General features: G+C 40.1%; 2 protein-coding genes across 3 annotated transcripts in view; one reads left to right on the top strand and one right to left on the bottom strand.

The window, feature by feature from the left end:
• The window catches only part of LOC126968081 (uncharacterized), an 89075-nt gene extending 79925 nt beyond the window's left edge, over positions 1–9150 (top strand). Inside the window, exon 2 of the mRNA XM_050812895.1 lies at positions 8653–9150. Coding sequence (XP_050668852.1) covers positions 8653–9138 — 486 coding nt within the window. The 3' untranslated portion in view covers positions 9139–9150. The remainder of the gene's footprint in view (positions 1–8652) is intronic.
• The window catches only part of LOC126968075 (retinol dehydrogenase 5), a 180134-nt gene that overhangs the window by 123394 nt on the left and 40332 nt on the right, over positions 1–16408 (bottom strand). The gene's annotated exons all lie outside the window — the stretch shown is intronic.

The following is a 16408-nucleotide window of genomic DNA, read 5'->3' as shown; positions in this document are numbered from 1 at the left end:
GACGTAGTCGAATAAAGCTCGCTTTTCACTATGGGACACAATATTGTTATTCATCTGATCTACGACTCATCGGCGAATTGCTCACACAGTGTGACATTGATCTATTTGCTGACAACGATTTTTAATGACATGCATATTATGTTAGATGGTACTTGAATTATTTATATAATACTAGCTGACCCAGCAAACGTTGTATTGCCGATATTAAAATCGCGATACAAAATTAACTGTTGATCGTAGATGGGTGAAAATTTGAAGTTATCTGTATTTTTTAATGCTGACTTATAATCAAATTTAACTAAAAACACCGCGAGATGAGAATTTTATACATTAGATGTTAATATCGTTCTATTTTATTTGGCGCTAAATTGATTTTATATAACTTGACATCGATACATATTAATAAAATTGGAGTGTCTGTTTGTAATATTGAAATAACCGTTTTTTACTACATGTATATGAATATGTATACGGTATGTATACACCAGAATAACATTTTTTACAATTTTTCTCTGTCTGTCTGTTTGTTCCAGCTAATCTCTAAACTGGCTGGACAGATTTTGACGGGACTTTTATTGGCAGGTAGCTGATGTAATAAGGAGTAACTAAGGCTACGTTTATTGTAGAAAAAATCTTTTATTTTAGAAAAATAAAGTAATGTTGCCATGTCCAAGAAATCTAACTCTAAACAAAATTTATATGGCAACACAACGTTTGCCGGGTATGATAGTTTTTTATATAATTTTATGATTGTTTTTTACCATTAATTTAATATGTAATATTGTTATTTTATTTCTATTTCTGGGACTAGCTTGTCAACACTTTGGGTAAAACTGTAAGTTTACAAGTTTATATAATAATAAATAAATAAGTAAATACAAAGACCACCATAAAAATGGCGGTATGAGGATGTGTCGTCATTTCGGACGTATTACAACGTTACTATAAAAAACAATATTTTATTTGAGCGTATTATAGGTGGGATTAATTTTGAACACAAATATCCTGCAGATTCTAATGTAATATTGTAAAATTTTCGGGTTGGGGAAGAGTTAAGTAAGCAATTAGATACTGTTGTTATGTTAGTAGTACAATAGTATTACTTCCCAACTAGCATACAAGCTCTTTAACAAGCCGTGAACTAGCCGGATAAAAGTTCATAATAACGACATTGGCATTGTAAACAAGTTCTACAGTAGTTGTACAAGCTGCTAAAGCGCTGCTGTACTTAAAGAGACCCCGACTAATAGATTAATTAACAGTGGTGAGAGTTTTCCCTTGATATCTACATAGAACATACATCTTTCCGGCTGTATATCTATTGACGCTATCGTTCATACCCTTTACACTCGCCCATTCGTTTGATGGACAAAATGTAGTTTGTATAAAAAAGAAATATATGAAATATTACATCGCGAATAGGTTATCTGAAAATTTTAAGTATTTTTCATCTATGCACTTATTTTTTCAAAGATATCGAGTGGTGAGTGCTATAACTTTACACGTCGTTAATAATTGTAGCTACAACACCAACTTTATTACAGATTTTGCTGTCGTCACTTTCTTGAATTTCTTTTCAGTATCGAAGCAAACTTAAAGATGTCTTTCTCTGTAGATTACTTCTCTAACGCTCAGAGATTAGCATAACTGATAACTGACCGTGACTTATGAATGGTGGACCTCTATCGGACGATTAACTTCTCTGTAACATGTTGAGTTGACGAACTTTTGTGAATAATTCAAGTTTGTAGCCTGAATGGGTGAGTCTCTGCATTAAGAGATCAGTAAGTCAGCCAGGATATGTAATTTAATTAATTTACATCTCAAACAATAAATATTTTTCGATCGACCGAGCTATGTTTACAATTATTATATTTCCCCTTGTACACTGTTCCACGCCGCTGCTGATATATGAATGTGGTCGATTAATGGACCGGAATGAAACGAACACTAAATGTTAAAATCTGCATATTTCATTTTTTTTAAGGAATAGGAGGACAAACGAGCGTACAGGTCACCTGGTGTTAAGTGATCACCGCCGCCCACATTCTCTTGCAACACCAGAGGAATCACAAGAGCGTTGCCGGCCTTTAAGGAAGGAGTATGTGCTTTTTTTGAAGGTACCCTTGTCGTATTGTCCCGGAAACACCGCATTTGAATGCGTAAATTAAAATCTTATTCAGAAAAGGTTTTCACGCACTCTAATAGGTTTAGTTAATTTGTTCCTTAAATTGCAGCGGCCGTAAATAATCTCATTTTCTACACAATAAAGCCTTATTTTCTTTTTATTCGCGGTACAATTTCGTAACAAGAACCGAGGTCATTGCACCTCGAAGTCTCAAAGCAGATAGACTAAACATTTAAAATCAATCGCAGCGTTGTTTAAGCTTGTCTTTCATTTTGTGAGAGATATATAAATATACTAGCTTGTACCCAAGACTTCGTTACTTTTGGCAATTATTTATTAATTTTTAAGATACTTTTCAAATAATACACATACAAACTGCTCTTTCCGCTGCTGGTAGCGCTCTTCTACGATACAGGGCATATCCCATGTCATTGCAGACAGTCTCTTTAATAGTATTTCCCTGTGAACTTTAATCTCGTATTTCATCCCCATGTAGGTCAAAGTTTCAAAATTATTTCTTATCAAGTGTCTAAATACAAAGTCCCATAGGGGATGGCAGTTTGTATGGAAATACGACCCCTCCATATATTTTTTTGCAATAAAAGGTAGCTTATGTAGTTTTTCAAGCTCTGTACTAAATCTTACCAAAATCGGTTTGGTTGTTTAGGCGTGAAAGCATAACAAACAAACTTAAATTCACATTAATAATATTAGTAGGGATTTAAGTAAACAACATTATATTTAACTTTTTCTTTCGCGTTCAACAAGCTGTGGTGTGAATTTCCACGCGCGTTATTTACAAGATCGATTTATCGCCCCCGTAATCCTCTGTATACTGAATTTTATGAAAATCGTTGGAGCCGTTTCCGAGAATCAGATTATATAAAAATATACAAGAATTGCTCGTTTAAAGGTATAAGTCTTATTTGTCCGCGTTTCCCTCACGTAACGTTACTTTAAAAGGAATATACGTCAAGAAAATAGTGACTGCACCTACGTGTCATTAATGATGTAATAGTGTATTGTTTATTTATTGTGTGCCAAGTGGCCGCGCTGCTTCCACTGGTGAAAGTTGAAAGCGACCAAATTATTTATCGACTCGTATTCACTAACATGCTGAACACATCATTATCTAATCATATTAAATGATGCACGAAACGAAACCTTGGGTGCCTTTTTCAAACATTAGTCAATTAAACTTTGAAATGAGAAGTTAAAAACGAAAATGGATCATCAACATCACTTCAGCCTAACCCCACGACGATCGGTTCTGCGCTGCCCTCATCTAACGAATTCGGGCAATCTTCACCAAATCGTTGGTCCATCTGTTGGGGGGCCTACCAACACTACGTCTTCCGGTAGGTGGTCGCCATTCGAGGACTTTACTGCAACACCGGCAGCAATCTGTCCGTAAAGTTGTGTGCCCTGCCCACGGCCACATTAGTTTCGCAATCATCTGGCTATGAATGATATTTATGTCAGTGACTTTGGTCTTTTATTTATAATGTATAAATAAAAAGGATTATCTTTTTTCTTTCTTTATCATTATCAACTTTTATGAGATAAAACATATTTTTTTAATTTGCCATGCCGTAATTTACTATTTTGGTTATTTATAACACAGGCTATTTACTGTCATTATTCCAACCGAAGTTGTTTCTGGCAACTTTAAAATCACATTTCTTACAATTTAACGGCCTGTTTTTAGTGACATTGTAATTTCACGGGAAAATTATAGTGATATTGTACGACAGTGATATTTTGACAATTTTACTGGTCGTTAGCTTATGGGGACGTCCCTGATTGGTCTGTTTCTTGTATTTATAGTATAGTCATTATTTCTAGTTATGCATTAGAGTAATCAACTCATTGTTATCAAAGCCGTGATATTATAATTTCACTAGTGATATTATAATTAACCGATAGATTATCAATTGACTTCATTTCTCACAATTTAACGGCCTGTTTTAAGTGACATTTTAACTTCACGGGAACACTATAATGATTTTGTAAGACTATGATATTTTGACAATTTTATTGGTGGGTAGTCTTTGAATCCGTCGCTATTTTTTAGTTATGCGTTAGTGTAATCAACTAATTGTCATCTAATTTAATATGCCTTTGTTCACCAGTTCTATGTCCCATAAACATTTACTGTTAACCACAACGCACGAGCCGAGCGTAGCGGGCCGCGGCAGGGGCGGTGAGATCCAGAACCGAATCGGCCCTTGTTCACTAATAAGAAATTGTTTGTCCAATACCCGTATTAATAATTATAAATTGTTCGTAAAGTATTAATATACTCAGCCTTAACTGTACCAGTACATTGTCCTAATATTTCTATACTCCTATAATTTGTTACGGTCCTAGCCAAGATAATAATAACAGATATTGGACCTTACTGCCTACGTTGAAATTGTATTCGTTCACAATCCCATAATTAAATGAATAGTTAAAATATAAAGTTTATGAAGTCCTAAGTGTTAGTCATAATAGTGAGTCGTGTAACAATGGATCTTACGATGGAGGTGAGGTGATTGTACTCGGATGGGCGTCGCCCAAAACCGATGGTGAACGAGAGGAAGCCACATTGTGATATAAGTTATTATTTACACATACTTTATCTTATAGGCAGTAAGAAATGAAAATTATAGAGTTCAAGAGGCTTTGTTTTCATAGTTTATGCATTTGGATCCATGGATTACTATATTTTACATGAAAAACAACATTTATAAAGACATTCTTCATAATAATCTTTCAGGTTTATGAGTCTACAAGCCGCTCATCTGGATAAACAATAACAAAAATTACGTTTATCCAATAACAACTATAAAGATCAACAATCTTTCTAAAATGCCACATCTGTAGATAAGTTAAAAAAAGAAAACTAATTTAATAGTCAATTTACTTTCGAAGAAATTATTCAGTCACTCTTCGTAGGAATGTAATGTGAAGAATATTAATATAAATGCAAGGGAATCAAAAGCAAGTATAAATAATATAATATATAACAAGGTGTTATGCACCTCGTTTTTAGGTTTTTTTGGTAATTCCTTTTCAACATCGAAGGCGAAATTAATTCATAAATAATTAAAGTAATTCAGCATGTGATTTTGTTGTGATGTCAATGAAAAGATGAACGTAATTTGGTCTATTTTCTTTTAAGTGTTGCAATATTTGTAAAACAATAAATTTTGTAAAGAATAAGTTTTAATTGTTAAGCGTAAGTTTCAAATGTTGTTTTTGACATAACTGTTTAAATTGTCTTGCTGTAAGTATAAGAATCACTTTTAATAATAATAATTAAAAAGGTTTATTTGGTTCAAATAGTTTACAGAAATCTTAGAACTAATAACAATTTGGATAGATATTATAGAACCAACGTGAGCATTATTGGGAATTTTACTTCTCAACGCTGGTGTTCTCTCAATACACCAAGACACAGACTTCGAGAATTAAATATTTATTAATTAAATTAGATATCCAATCCGCCAAGTCTACTGCTACCATAAACATTGGCAATGAAAATAATAATTTTTTATAAAAAAAAAATCTGTTAGTAATACACTTATCTATTTAAGGAACAATATAATAACATTATATCATGATATCATAACATTGGTAAGTAATAGGCAAAATTTTTCTTACAATAATAAACTTTTCAATAATAAATAGGTAATGACGTTGATTAAATGGTTGACTATTTAAAGTCTATAGTTTGTCAACCTTATTTTGATCACCGCCCACTTTGAGAATATGGTTTTTTTCTATAGCCCCCCATCTTAATTTTACTTACCATCTATCGCAAATTTAAAACAGCTATTGCCACGATTTTATTTAAACATATAACATATTGTTTAGATATTCATTTTTATTTTACTTTTGAACGTGATTAGCGTGTATTTTTTTCCCTTTTTAGACTATATTTTTTTAATCTACCCACGCCCCATCTACGCCATCTCAATGCCCCCTAATTTTCTCTGGTTCTTCTACTGCCCCCCGAAAGTCTCAAACGCCCACAAGGGGGCGTTATTGCCCACGTTGAGAACCTAAATTTAAACGATAATTTTTCGCATGTGCTATTGAAACTACGTATAGTTAAATAATTGCTGTTGAATTATGGTACTTCTTGGTCTTGATATTTGCAGTTAGTTTCGCCTATAAAGCTTGAAACTCCTGTAGGTGTCTATTAACTCCCTCGTGCTCTGTGGATTGGACACGAATATATATGCTTTCATGATTTACCATTAGTTTTAACAGCACGTATCTAATAATAGTATAGCTAAGCTACCGACACCTGGTTGACTGTTGTAATAATCATACACAGAGTGTTATATGTAGCCATAGGTAAACGGGAAAAATACTTCTACAGATTCAGTTGCTGCAATCACCAGTGGGAGGCTCCTTTGCACAGGATGCCGGCTAAATTATGGGTACCACAACGGCGCGTATTTCTGCCCTGAAACTATAATGTGTAAACATTATTGTGTTACGGTCTGAAGGGCGCTGTAGATTATGAAATGACTGGGCAAATGAGACTTAACATCTTATGTCTCAAGGTGACGAGCGCAATTGTAGTGCCGCTCAGAATTTTTAAGTTTTCAAGAATTCTGAGCGGCACTGCATTGCAATGGGCAGGGCGTATCAATTACATCAGCTGAAAGTCCTGCTTGTCTGGTACCTTATTTTCATAAAAAGAAATCACCAATCTTAATAATAGTACTAATAGGTGAACAAGAGGTCACCCCTATAAAAGTAAGATATTACGTTAATGATTTTTTTTGCAGAGAAATGTACAACGAAGAAAATGAAAACTTATTTATGACAATAAGGGACGAGACGAGCAGGATGTTCATCTGATGGTTATTGATGCGCCCTGCCCATTACAATGTAGTGACACTCAGGATTCTTGAAAATCCCAATAATTACCCTTGGGGCAGGGTTTGTTTCCCTTCGGATGATCCTAGTGCCTGCGCCGTTGCAGTAGCCGATGTGATACTGCAGGGCATGGATATTTTTATACAAAGCTCTGTAGTACCGATCGGTGGCAGATCACAGCCCTGGTTCGATGCGTCAGTTAAAGCAGCATCTGACTGCAAAAAACAGGCGTTTCGAACTTGGGTTGCGGCGCTGGGCTCAAAGGATCCGAACTGCAAAGTTCTGAAGAGGAAATATAACCGTGCCTCCAGATTTTTTAAGCGGCAAATCGCCCGTGCGAAATCGAAGCACGTCGTCAAAATTGGCGAGCAGCTTTCCTGTTACCCGACCGGAACACGCAAGTTCTGGTCGTTGTCGATAGCTGCTCTTGGTAACTTCAACCAGCCGTCCATGCCGCCGTTGCACATGAGGAATGACACCCTGGCCCATACGGCAAAAGAGAAAGCCGATCTCTTGTGCACTCTTTTCGCCTCCAACTCGACTCTTGACGACAACGGAAAAACACCGCCGACCATCCCGCGGTGTCAGAGCTCCATGCCTGAAGTACAGTTCCGACAGAAAACTGTTAGGCGAGCTCTGTTTTCGTTGGACGTCAGGAAGTCGAGCGGGCCGGATGGCATTTCTCCAATCGTGCTTAGAATGTGTGCCCCTGAGTTGACGCCGGTGCTAACGCGTTTATTCCGGCACTCTTATTCAAAAGGCGTAGTCCCTGATTCATGGAAGTCAGCCCTTGTCCATCCGATCCCAAAAAAAGGAGACAGTTCCGATCCGGCAAACTACAGGCCTATTGCTATTACCTCCCTACTCTCCAAAATTATGGAGAGCATAATTAACCGCCAGCTCTTGGTCGACTGGCGATCTTCTGGTATACCTAACACATAGATGGGCGGCGGCTATTGAAAGCAAGGGGGAAGGCCTGGCAGTTGGTCTGGATATAGCGAAGGCCTTTGATCGTGTATGGCACAAGGCGCTCCTCGCAAAACTTCCATCATTTGGGCTTCCCTAGAGCTTATGCAAGTGGACCTCCAGCTTCCTCACTGGGCGCAGCATACAGGTCGTTATCGACGGTTATTGCTCGAATCCCAAGCCCGTGAATGCTGGAGTGCCCCAAGGCTGTGTGCTATCTCCCACGCTGTTTCTTCTGCATATCAATGATATGTTGGACACTGCCAACATGCATTGCTATGCAGACGACAGCACTGGTGATGCCGTATACACGGGCCATGCAAGTCTCTCTCGGGAAAACGTCGACCAGTGCCGAGAAACTTGTGTCTTCTATCGAGTCCTCTCTCGAGAAGGTCGCGGAATGGGGTAAGTTGAACCTTGTCCAATTTAACCCCCAGAAGACTCAAGTTTGCGCGTTTACCACTAAAAAAACCCCATTTGCCGTATCACCGCTCTTCGAGAACACTTCCCTTAAAGCCTCGTCTAGTATCGGAATAATGGGTCTCGAAATCTCGAGCAATTGCCAATTCCGTGGCCATCTGGAGGGCAAAGCCAAACTGACTTCAAAGAAACTGGGCGTCATAAATAGAGCACGGCAATACTTCAAGCCGGCCCACATTCTAGCGCTCTACAAAGCGCAGGTCCGGCCTCACATGAAGTATTGCTGTCATCTCTGGTCTGGCGCACCCCAGTATCAGCTCGATCCATTTGACCGCGTGCAACGCAGAGCAGCTCGAATTGTCGGGGACGGAGTACTCTGTGAACGGCTGGATCACTTGGCGTTGCGTAGAGACGTCGCTTCATTGTGTGTCTTCTACCGCATTTATCACGGGGAGTGTTCCGAAGATCTGTTCAACCTGATTCCTGCCGCCGAATTTCACCTTCGCACGACACGCCACAAGTTACGATATCATCCCCACCATCTGGATGTGTGGCGGTCCTCCACAGTGCGGTTTTCAAGGAGCTTTCTTCCTCGTACCACGAAGCTGTGGAATGAGCTTCCTTGTGCGGTGTTTCCGGGACGATACGACATGGGTACCTTCAAGAAAAGCGCGTACACCTTCCTTAAAGGCCGGCAACGCTCCTGTGATTCCTCTGGTGTTGCAGGAGAGTGTGGGCGGCGGTGATCACTTAACACCAGGTGACCCGTACGCTCGTTTGTCTTCCTATTCCATAAAAAAAAAATCTGAGTGGCACTTAAATTGCGGTCGTTTCCTTGACACAAAGGATGTTAAGTCTCATTTGCCCAGTAATTTCACTAGCTACGGCGCCCTTCGGACCGAAACACAGTAATATTTATACATTACTACTTCACGGCAGAAATAGGCGCCGTTGACAAATCTAGCCATAATCTAGCCGGCATCCTGTGTAAAGGAGACTCTCACATTAGGTACAAAGTTTTTAGTATTACGAATAGAATCCACAAAAATACAAATTAAAAATTATACCCCTTGTCCTCAGAGTAAAACAGCATTAACCTTTCCGCATCGGCCGTGCCCGCGGGCACTGGTAATTCAAAAAACAATGAGAGCGGCTGTGCCGCGGGGCACTTTTTTACCTCATCCAGTTTTCACCCTTATTAGGTGTACAAGATGGTTTATTTGCCTACGCAGTTATGAACGAGTGAATTCCCAAACACATTTCGATCCGTTACGATTCAAGGCCACCAATATTCGACGTCATAGCTTTACGGACAAAGCACTTATGTGTCCACTTGTTCCCGGCCGGCGCAGCGAGCGGTCGTTATCAAGACTTTACACGAAGATCGTTCTTTGTGGAGATTTAAGCTTTATTTTATAATTAACATATACTATTCATTACAAAAACATAAAAGGAAATAAATAAAACAAGTAATTAACAATAATAACAATATTTATTTTAAAATATACCTATTTTTACACTTTTTTTCGAATGAAAAGTCTGTGTGAAAAAAAAAAGAAAGACAATATGAATAATTTATACATGGTCTTATAGCATGTTTCAATAGCTTTCAGTGACAGTCACTCATATCACCCTAGTTATAAGCATTTTATAACTACACGTAAAATAATACACACGGGGAAAATGCCGCGAAATTGCCGGAAGCTTGCCGATCAATAGTGTACAGCGAGATCCGGAGCGCGCCGATCCGGAAAGGTTAATGGCATCCACTCCTATCCATATCATATCCAAATAGCACCGACCGTGATTACTAAATCAACATGGCATCTAATGTCGGAATCTGTTTCAACTGTAATTCGATGCTCACAATCCCAGTGTACACAAGGAATTCGATTTGAACGGAGCGATATTCGTGAACAAACAATTTCAGCCACGTCTAACATTCCGTTGACATGCATGACACACATACAGAAGGAGAACAACTACGAGTTCTTGTATTTTTATACACGCCATAACATTGGCCGCTCGATTATGTCATTTTTAAAGTACATTTTTTATCATGGATTTATTATCTTAACTTTGTATTATTAGGCTATTACTCCACTTTGTCCTCCACTTCGTCGAACGATCCTAGGTACAATTCTCCAGTCCCTCGATTATGTAAAATTTTAAATTCTTTATAGCGTAGCTAATATTGACATATTTGCTGATTCCTTAGCCAAATTCCGCAAGACCATTTGCAGCATCATTGGTAATCTTTAATAATGTTATAATTGGAAAATTGATGTAACTGCGTATAACTCATTTATTAATTAAAAAATAATTTTTAATTCGTAACTTATTCTATATAATACCTAAAATTAATTACTTCTGTGCATGCTGCGTTTATTTGTAAGTCATCACTACATTTAGTTACTAGTTTTTAGTTCTACCTTTTTATATTTGTGTGTATTATTGTAAGTGATTGTAAATAAACCTAATAAATAAATTTTGGAATTGGTACTTTGGAACCAACAGCAGAACTGGTGCGGCTTGTTAAGCGGCTGAAAAAGCTAAAGCAAAAACAGGAGTCTAGGCTCCGAATATGATTTTGTCCCATTCGGTGTCGAGACCCTTGGTTCGTGGGGTCCTACCGCTATAAGGCTTTTATAAGGAAATAGCAAAAAGGTTAGTCGAAATCACAGGAGACAGAAGAGCTGGCAGCTACCTCGGACAAAGAATTAGTCTAGCTATTCAAAGGGTGAACGCTGCCAGTATCTTCGGAACCTTGCCAAAAGGGACTCCTTTTAATTATATATTCTAGTTATCGTATTATATTTAGATGCTGCTTAAATTTGTAATTATTAATATTATTTACTTCAGTTAGTTATTTTATGAAATGTGCATTACAAATATTATTTATCCATAGTATTATAATTATATAATACTTTGTATTTAACTGAGTATTTCAACGATATTTTGAACTTTTACAAGACACTCGATAAATTTGTTAATTTGGACACATTTTCTTTGCAGTTCATTCAGTTCTGTTAAGCCATGTTTATTTATTTATTTATAATAGACACACCAACAAGCTATTCTAAGCTAAACAAAAATAAAAAAAAATATAAAACGAACATTATGAACAGAATTATGTAAGAAAGTTACAGGTATGTACAGCTCTGTTGTATTATTAAAGATAATGTTAGTACAAAAAACGCAAAGTAATTTAAAGATAAATAAATGTTAAAAATACAAATTATACAAATTATTTCTTATGTTGAATATGAGTAAAGCGAACAGACCATATATATAATTAAAAACTATTATAAATAACACTGTTGCAAAGTCTTTTAAATTGTAGCACCGACATCCCAAACATATCCATGGAGTCAAAATTATTATTAAGGAGCTCATTTAATGATCTCATAGAGCGCTGCAGTGGAGAGTGAAGACCAATATTAGTTCTCGGAAGAGCAGGATGAAAGAATTCACGATTAATAAGCCTTGCACCGGGGCGGGGTATATTGAAATCAATTTGTCGTAATATTTCTGGGGCATTAACAATACCATTACATAATTTAAATAAAAATAGCAAATCTTGAATACGACGACGATTTTCGAGAGATTTTAATTGAAAAATATTTAGCCTCTGGCTGTATGGTAAACATGAACCGCTGTGTTTTGTGTCTTTGTATACCAGAAATCGAGTAATCGAGTTTTTCCAACCTATCAACATAATTTGAATAGATCTCGATTGTCCGTGATATCTTTCAATACTAGTGAAACAATACAAGGTAAAGGCGTAATAATCATATTGCATTATGATAAAGTAATATTTTTTTTTAAATATAATTTATACTTAGAATAAGGATTGGTCTCCGTTGCACTCGAAGTAAATACCGCACTACCTTAGAACAATAGCTTTTTTATTACGTCAACTATTAGATGCTTGTGTGCGTGGCATCTTGACACTCAATGGCATCTTTAAAATTATGTAACATACGCTTCGTGTTATTTTTCATTGAAATTAATAAAGTACAAAATACTTATTGATGCTATGTGCGCCCAGCGTCTTTTTTTTTTTTTTTTTATCTCCTATTCCATAGGAGGGCAAACGAGCGCACGGGTCACCTGGTGTTAAGTGATCACCGTTGCCCACACTCTCCTGCAACACCAGAGGAATCACAAGAGCGTTGCCTTTAAGGAAGGTGTACGCGCTTTTCTTGAAGGTACCCATGTCGTATCGTCCCGGAAACACCGCACAAGGAAGCTCATTCCACAGCTTCGTGGTAGGACCGCCACACATCCAGATGGTGAGGATGATATCCTAACTTGTGGCGTGTCGTGCGAAGGTGGAATTCGGCGGCAGGAATCACGTTGAACAGCTCTTCGGAACACTCCCCGTGATAAATGCGGTAGAAGACACACAATGAAGCGACGTCTCTACGCAACGCCAAGTGATCCAGCCGTTCACAGAGTAATGGGTCCGACAATTCGAGCTGCTCTGCGTTGCACGCGGTCAAATGGATCGAGCTGATACTGGGGTGCGCCAGACCAGAGATGACAGCAATACTCCATGTGAGGCCGGACCTGCGCTTTGTAGAGCGCTAGAATGTGGGCCGGCTTGAAGTATTGCCGTGCTCTATTTATGACGCCCAGTTTCTTTGAAGCAAGTTTGGCTTTGCCCTCCAGATGGCCACGGAATTGGCAATTGCTCGAGATTTCGAGACCCATTATTCCGATACTAGGCGAGGCTTTAAGGGAAGTGTTCTCGAAGAGCGGTGATACGGCAAATGGGGTTTTTTTAGTGGTAAACGCGCAAACTTGAGTCTTCTGGGGGTTAAATTGGACAAGGTTCAACTTACCCCATTCCACGACCTTCTCGAGAGAGGACTCGATAGAAGACACAAGTTTCTCCCGACACTGGTCGACGTTTTCCCGAGAGAGACCTGCATGGCCCGTGTATACGGCATCACCAGTGCTGTCGTCTGCATAGCAATGCATGTTGGCGGTGTCCAACATATCATTGATATGCAGAAGAAACAGCGTGGGAGATAGCACACAGCCTTGGGGCACTCCAGCGTTCACGGGCTTGGGATTCGAGCAATAACCGTCGATAACGACCTGTATGCTGCGCCCAGTGAGGAAGCTGGAGGTCCACTTGCATAAGCTCTAGGGAAGCCCAAATGATGGAAGTTTTGCGAGGAGCGCCTTGTGCCATACACGATCAAAGGCCTTCGCTATATCCAGACCAACTGCCAGGCCTTCCCCCTTGCTTTCAGTAGCCACCGCCCATCTATGTGTTAGGTATACCAGAAGATCGCCAGTCGACCGACCATGGCGAAAGCCGTACTGCCGGTCGTTGATCAACTGGTGACCCTCAAGGTATACCAAGAGCTGGCTGTTAATTATGCTCTCCATAATTTTGGAGAGTAGGGAGGTAATAGCAATAGGCCTGTAGTTTGCCGGATCGGAACTGTCTCCTTTTTTTGGGATCGGATGGACAAGGGCTGACTTCCATGAATCAGGGACTACGCCTTTTGAATAAGAGTGCCGGAATAAATGCGTTAGCACCGGCGTCAACTCAGGGGCACACGTTCTAAGCACAATTGGAGAAATGCCATCCGGCCCGCTCGACTTCCTGACGTCCAACGAAAACAGAGCTCGCCTAACAGTTTTCTGTCGGAACTGTACTTCAGGCATGGAGCTCTGACACCGCGGGATGGTCGGCGGTGTTTTTCCGTTGTCGTCAAGAGTCGAGTTGGAGGCAAAAAGAGTGCACAGGAGATCGGCTTTCTCTTTTGCCGTATGGGCCAGGGTGTCATTCCTCATGTGCAACGGCGGCATGGACGGCTGGTTGAAGTTACCAAGAGCAGCTTTCGACAACGACCAGAACTTGCGTGTTCCGGTCGGGTAACTGGAAAGCTGCTCGCCAATTTTGACGACGTGCCTCGATTTCGCACGGGCGATTTGCCGCTTAAAAAATCTGGAGGCACGGTTATATTTCCTCTTCAGAACTTTGCAGTTCGGATCCTTTGAGCCCAGCGCCGCAACCCAAGTTCGATACGCCTGTTTTTTGCAGTCAGATGCTGCTTTAACTGACGCATCGAACCAGGGCTGTGATCTGCCACCGATCGGTACTACAGAGCTTGGTATAAAAATATCCATCCCCTGCAGTATCACATCGGCTACTGCAACGGCGCAGGCACTAGGATCATCCGAAGGGAAACAAACCCTGCCCCAAGGGTAGGATGCAAAAAAGGAACGCATCCTTTCCCAATCTGCTGACTTGTAGTGCCAAACGCGGCGGGTCGCTGGTGGTCTGCGACGTTGGCGTCGGATAGGCACTACACTCCTGACCAGGCAATGATCGGACGTTCCGAGAGGGGCGTCGACAGAGACCTGGTAACCATCGGGATGTGTAGTCAGCAGAAGATCTAATAAGGACGGCATGTGGCTATCCACATCCGGGAGCCGCGTCGGCGACTCAACCAATTGGGACAGACCATACGCCAATGCAAAATTATGCACAGATCGCCCTGCGTAGTCTGTGGTACGTGATCCAAGCCATTCGGCATTGTGCCCGTTGAAATCACCCAAGACTACGATTTCAGTGGAGGGGATCTGAGCAAGCACGTCATCAAATGCCGCTTGAACGCAGCCCATGAGGTGACCCGTTTCTGCGTTACCACTATGAGACCTGTAGACACACGCATAGATGCGGACGCGGTCCTCTAAATCTACGCGGAGCCAGAGAGTAGACAGGCCCCTACCCTCAAAATTGCCGAGACGGCGACAGCAGATATCCTCCCTAACGTACACACATACCCCGGCATGAGGCATGAAATTATGCTCAATTTTGTACCCGGGGTACGTTAAATATGACGTATCGCTAGGTCGAGATATCTGCGTCTCCGTAAGGAAACACAAGGCCGGGTTATTAAGTTGGAGTGAATTCCCCGGATGTTACAAAAGTCCACATTAAGCGTGGAGCGGGGTGCCGTGGTGTTGCTGTCCTGTTTGTCCTGTGACATACGCGATACTGTGCCCTACCCAGAATACGAGGGGCAGCCCGAGCGCGAATGCTCGGGGAGGGATTCTCCGGCTCTACATGAGCCGGTACCCTCCTGGGGTAATTTCTTTTTTAGGACCGCTCTCATATTTTGTTGGGGGGGGGGAGGACGGGGGGGAATGGCCTCCGGTCCTCGACACTAACCTATGCGAAACATAGCGGCACTAGGCCGCTACTTCACGCCGGTATTCTGTGCGAGTGTGGTAAGTCACCCGGACGAGTCTGGCCCGATTGTGCTGACGTCATAAGGCGGCAGCGTGACTCTCCCACTTTCGAAAAGCCCGTAGTCGCCTCTTACGACACCCTTGGGCCTGGGACTACATTATTCTTTTTACGCCCCGGGGCAGCACAGGGCAGCAGCAGGCAGGTGTCTTGAGGTGTGTGGTTTCTTATTTCCAATAGTATTATTTTTACAAAGTTTACTATGCAACTTGGCTTTATAAACCGACTTCAAAAAAGGGCGAGGTTCTCAATTCGTCGATATTTTTTAGTTTCAATGTCAACATATTGTTCGAGACTGGCTCGAGTACGCCCACGTGTGCGTATTATTAGTTGCCGCACTTTGCGACTACGCTTGCGATATCTATTAGGACCGCAGCGGAGACCAATCCTTAATCTAAGAATTAATATTCTATAACAAAAATACAATTTCACAAAATGGAAAAAGAAACTAAAAGAAACCCAGTAAGTATTATTAGCTTTGCCGTTTTCACAACAAATGATAAAATACCAAGATGGAAAATTCCACAGCGGCCTTCATGCGAAATTAACAAAAACAAAGTTTTAAGTTGTTAAAAATTAGATTTAGAGATTATCTTGATTTGAATAGTCAAGTTAATTATATTTGTTTCGTATTTCACCAGCAATGTTATTCTAATAATATTATGTACTTGATATAAAGAAATAATGTATTGAAGACCAAAAGGCCTTTAAAAAAGCCCACGAGCTTACGAGTGTCTATG

This window comes from Leptidea sinapis, chromosome 14 (assembly GCF_905404315.1).
Source record: "Leptidea sinapis chromosome 14, ilLepSina1.1, whole genome shotgun sequence".
NCBI lineage: Eukaryota > Metazoa > Arthropoda > Insecta > Lepidoptera > Pieridae > Leptidea > Leptidea sinapis.
The sequence above is the reverse complement of the archived record's forward strand: the minus strand, read 5'-3'. Positions and strand labels throughout refer to the sequence as shown.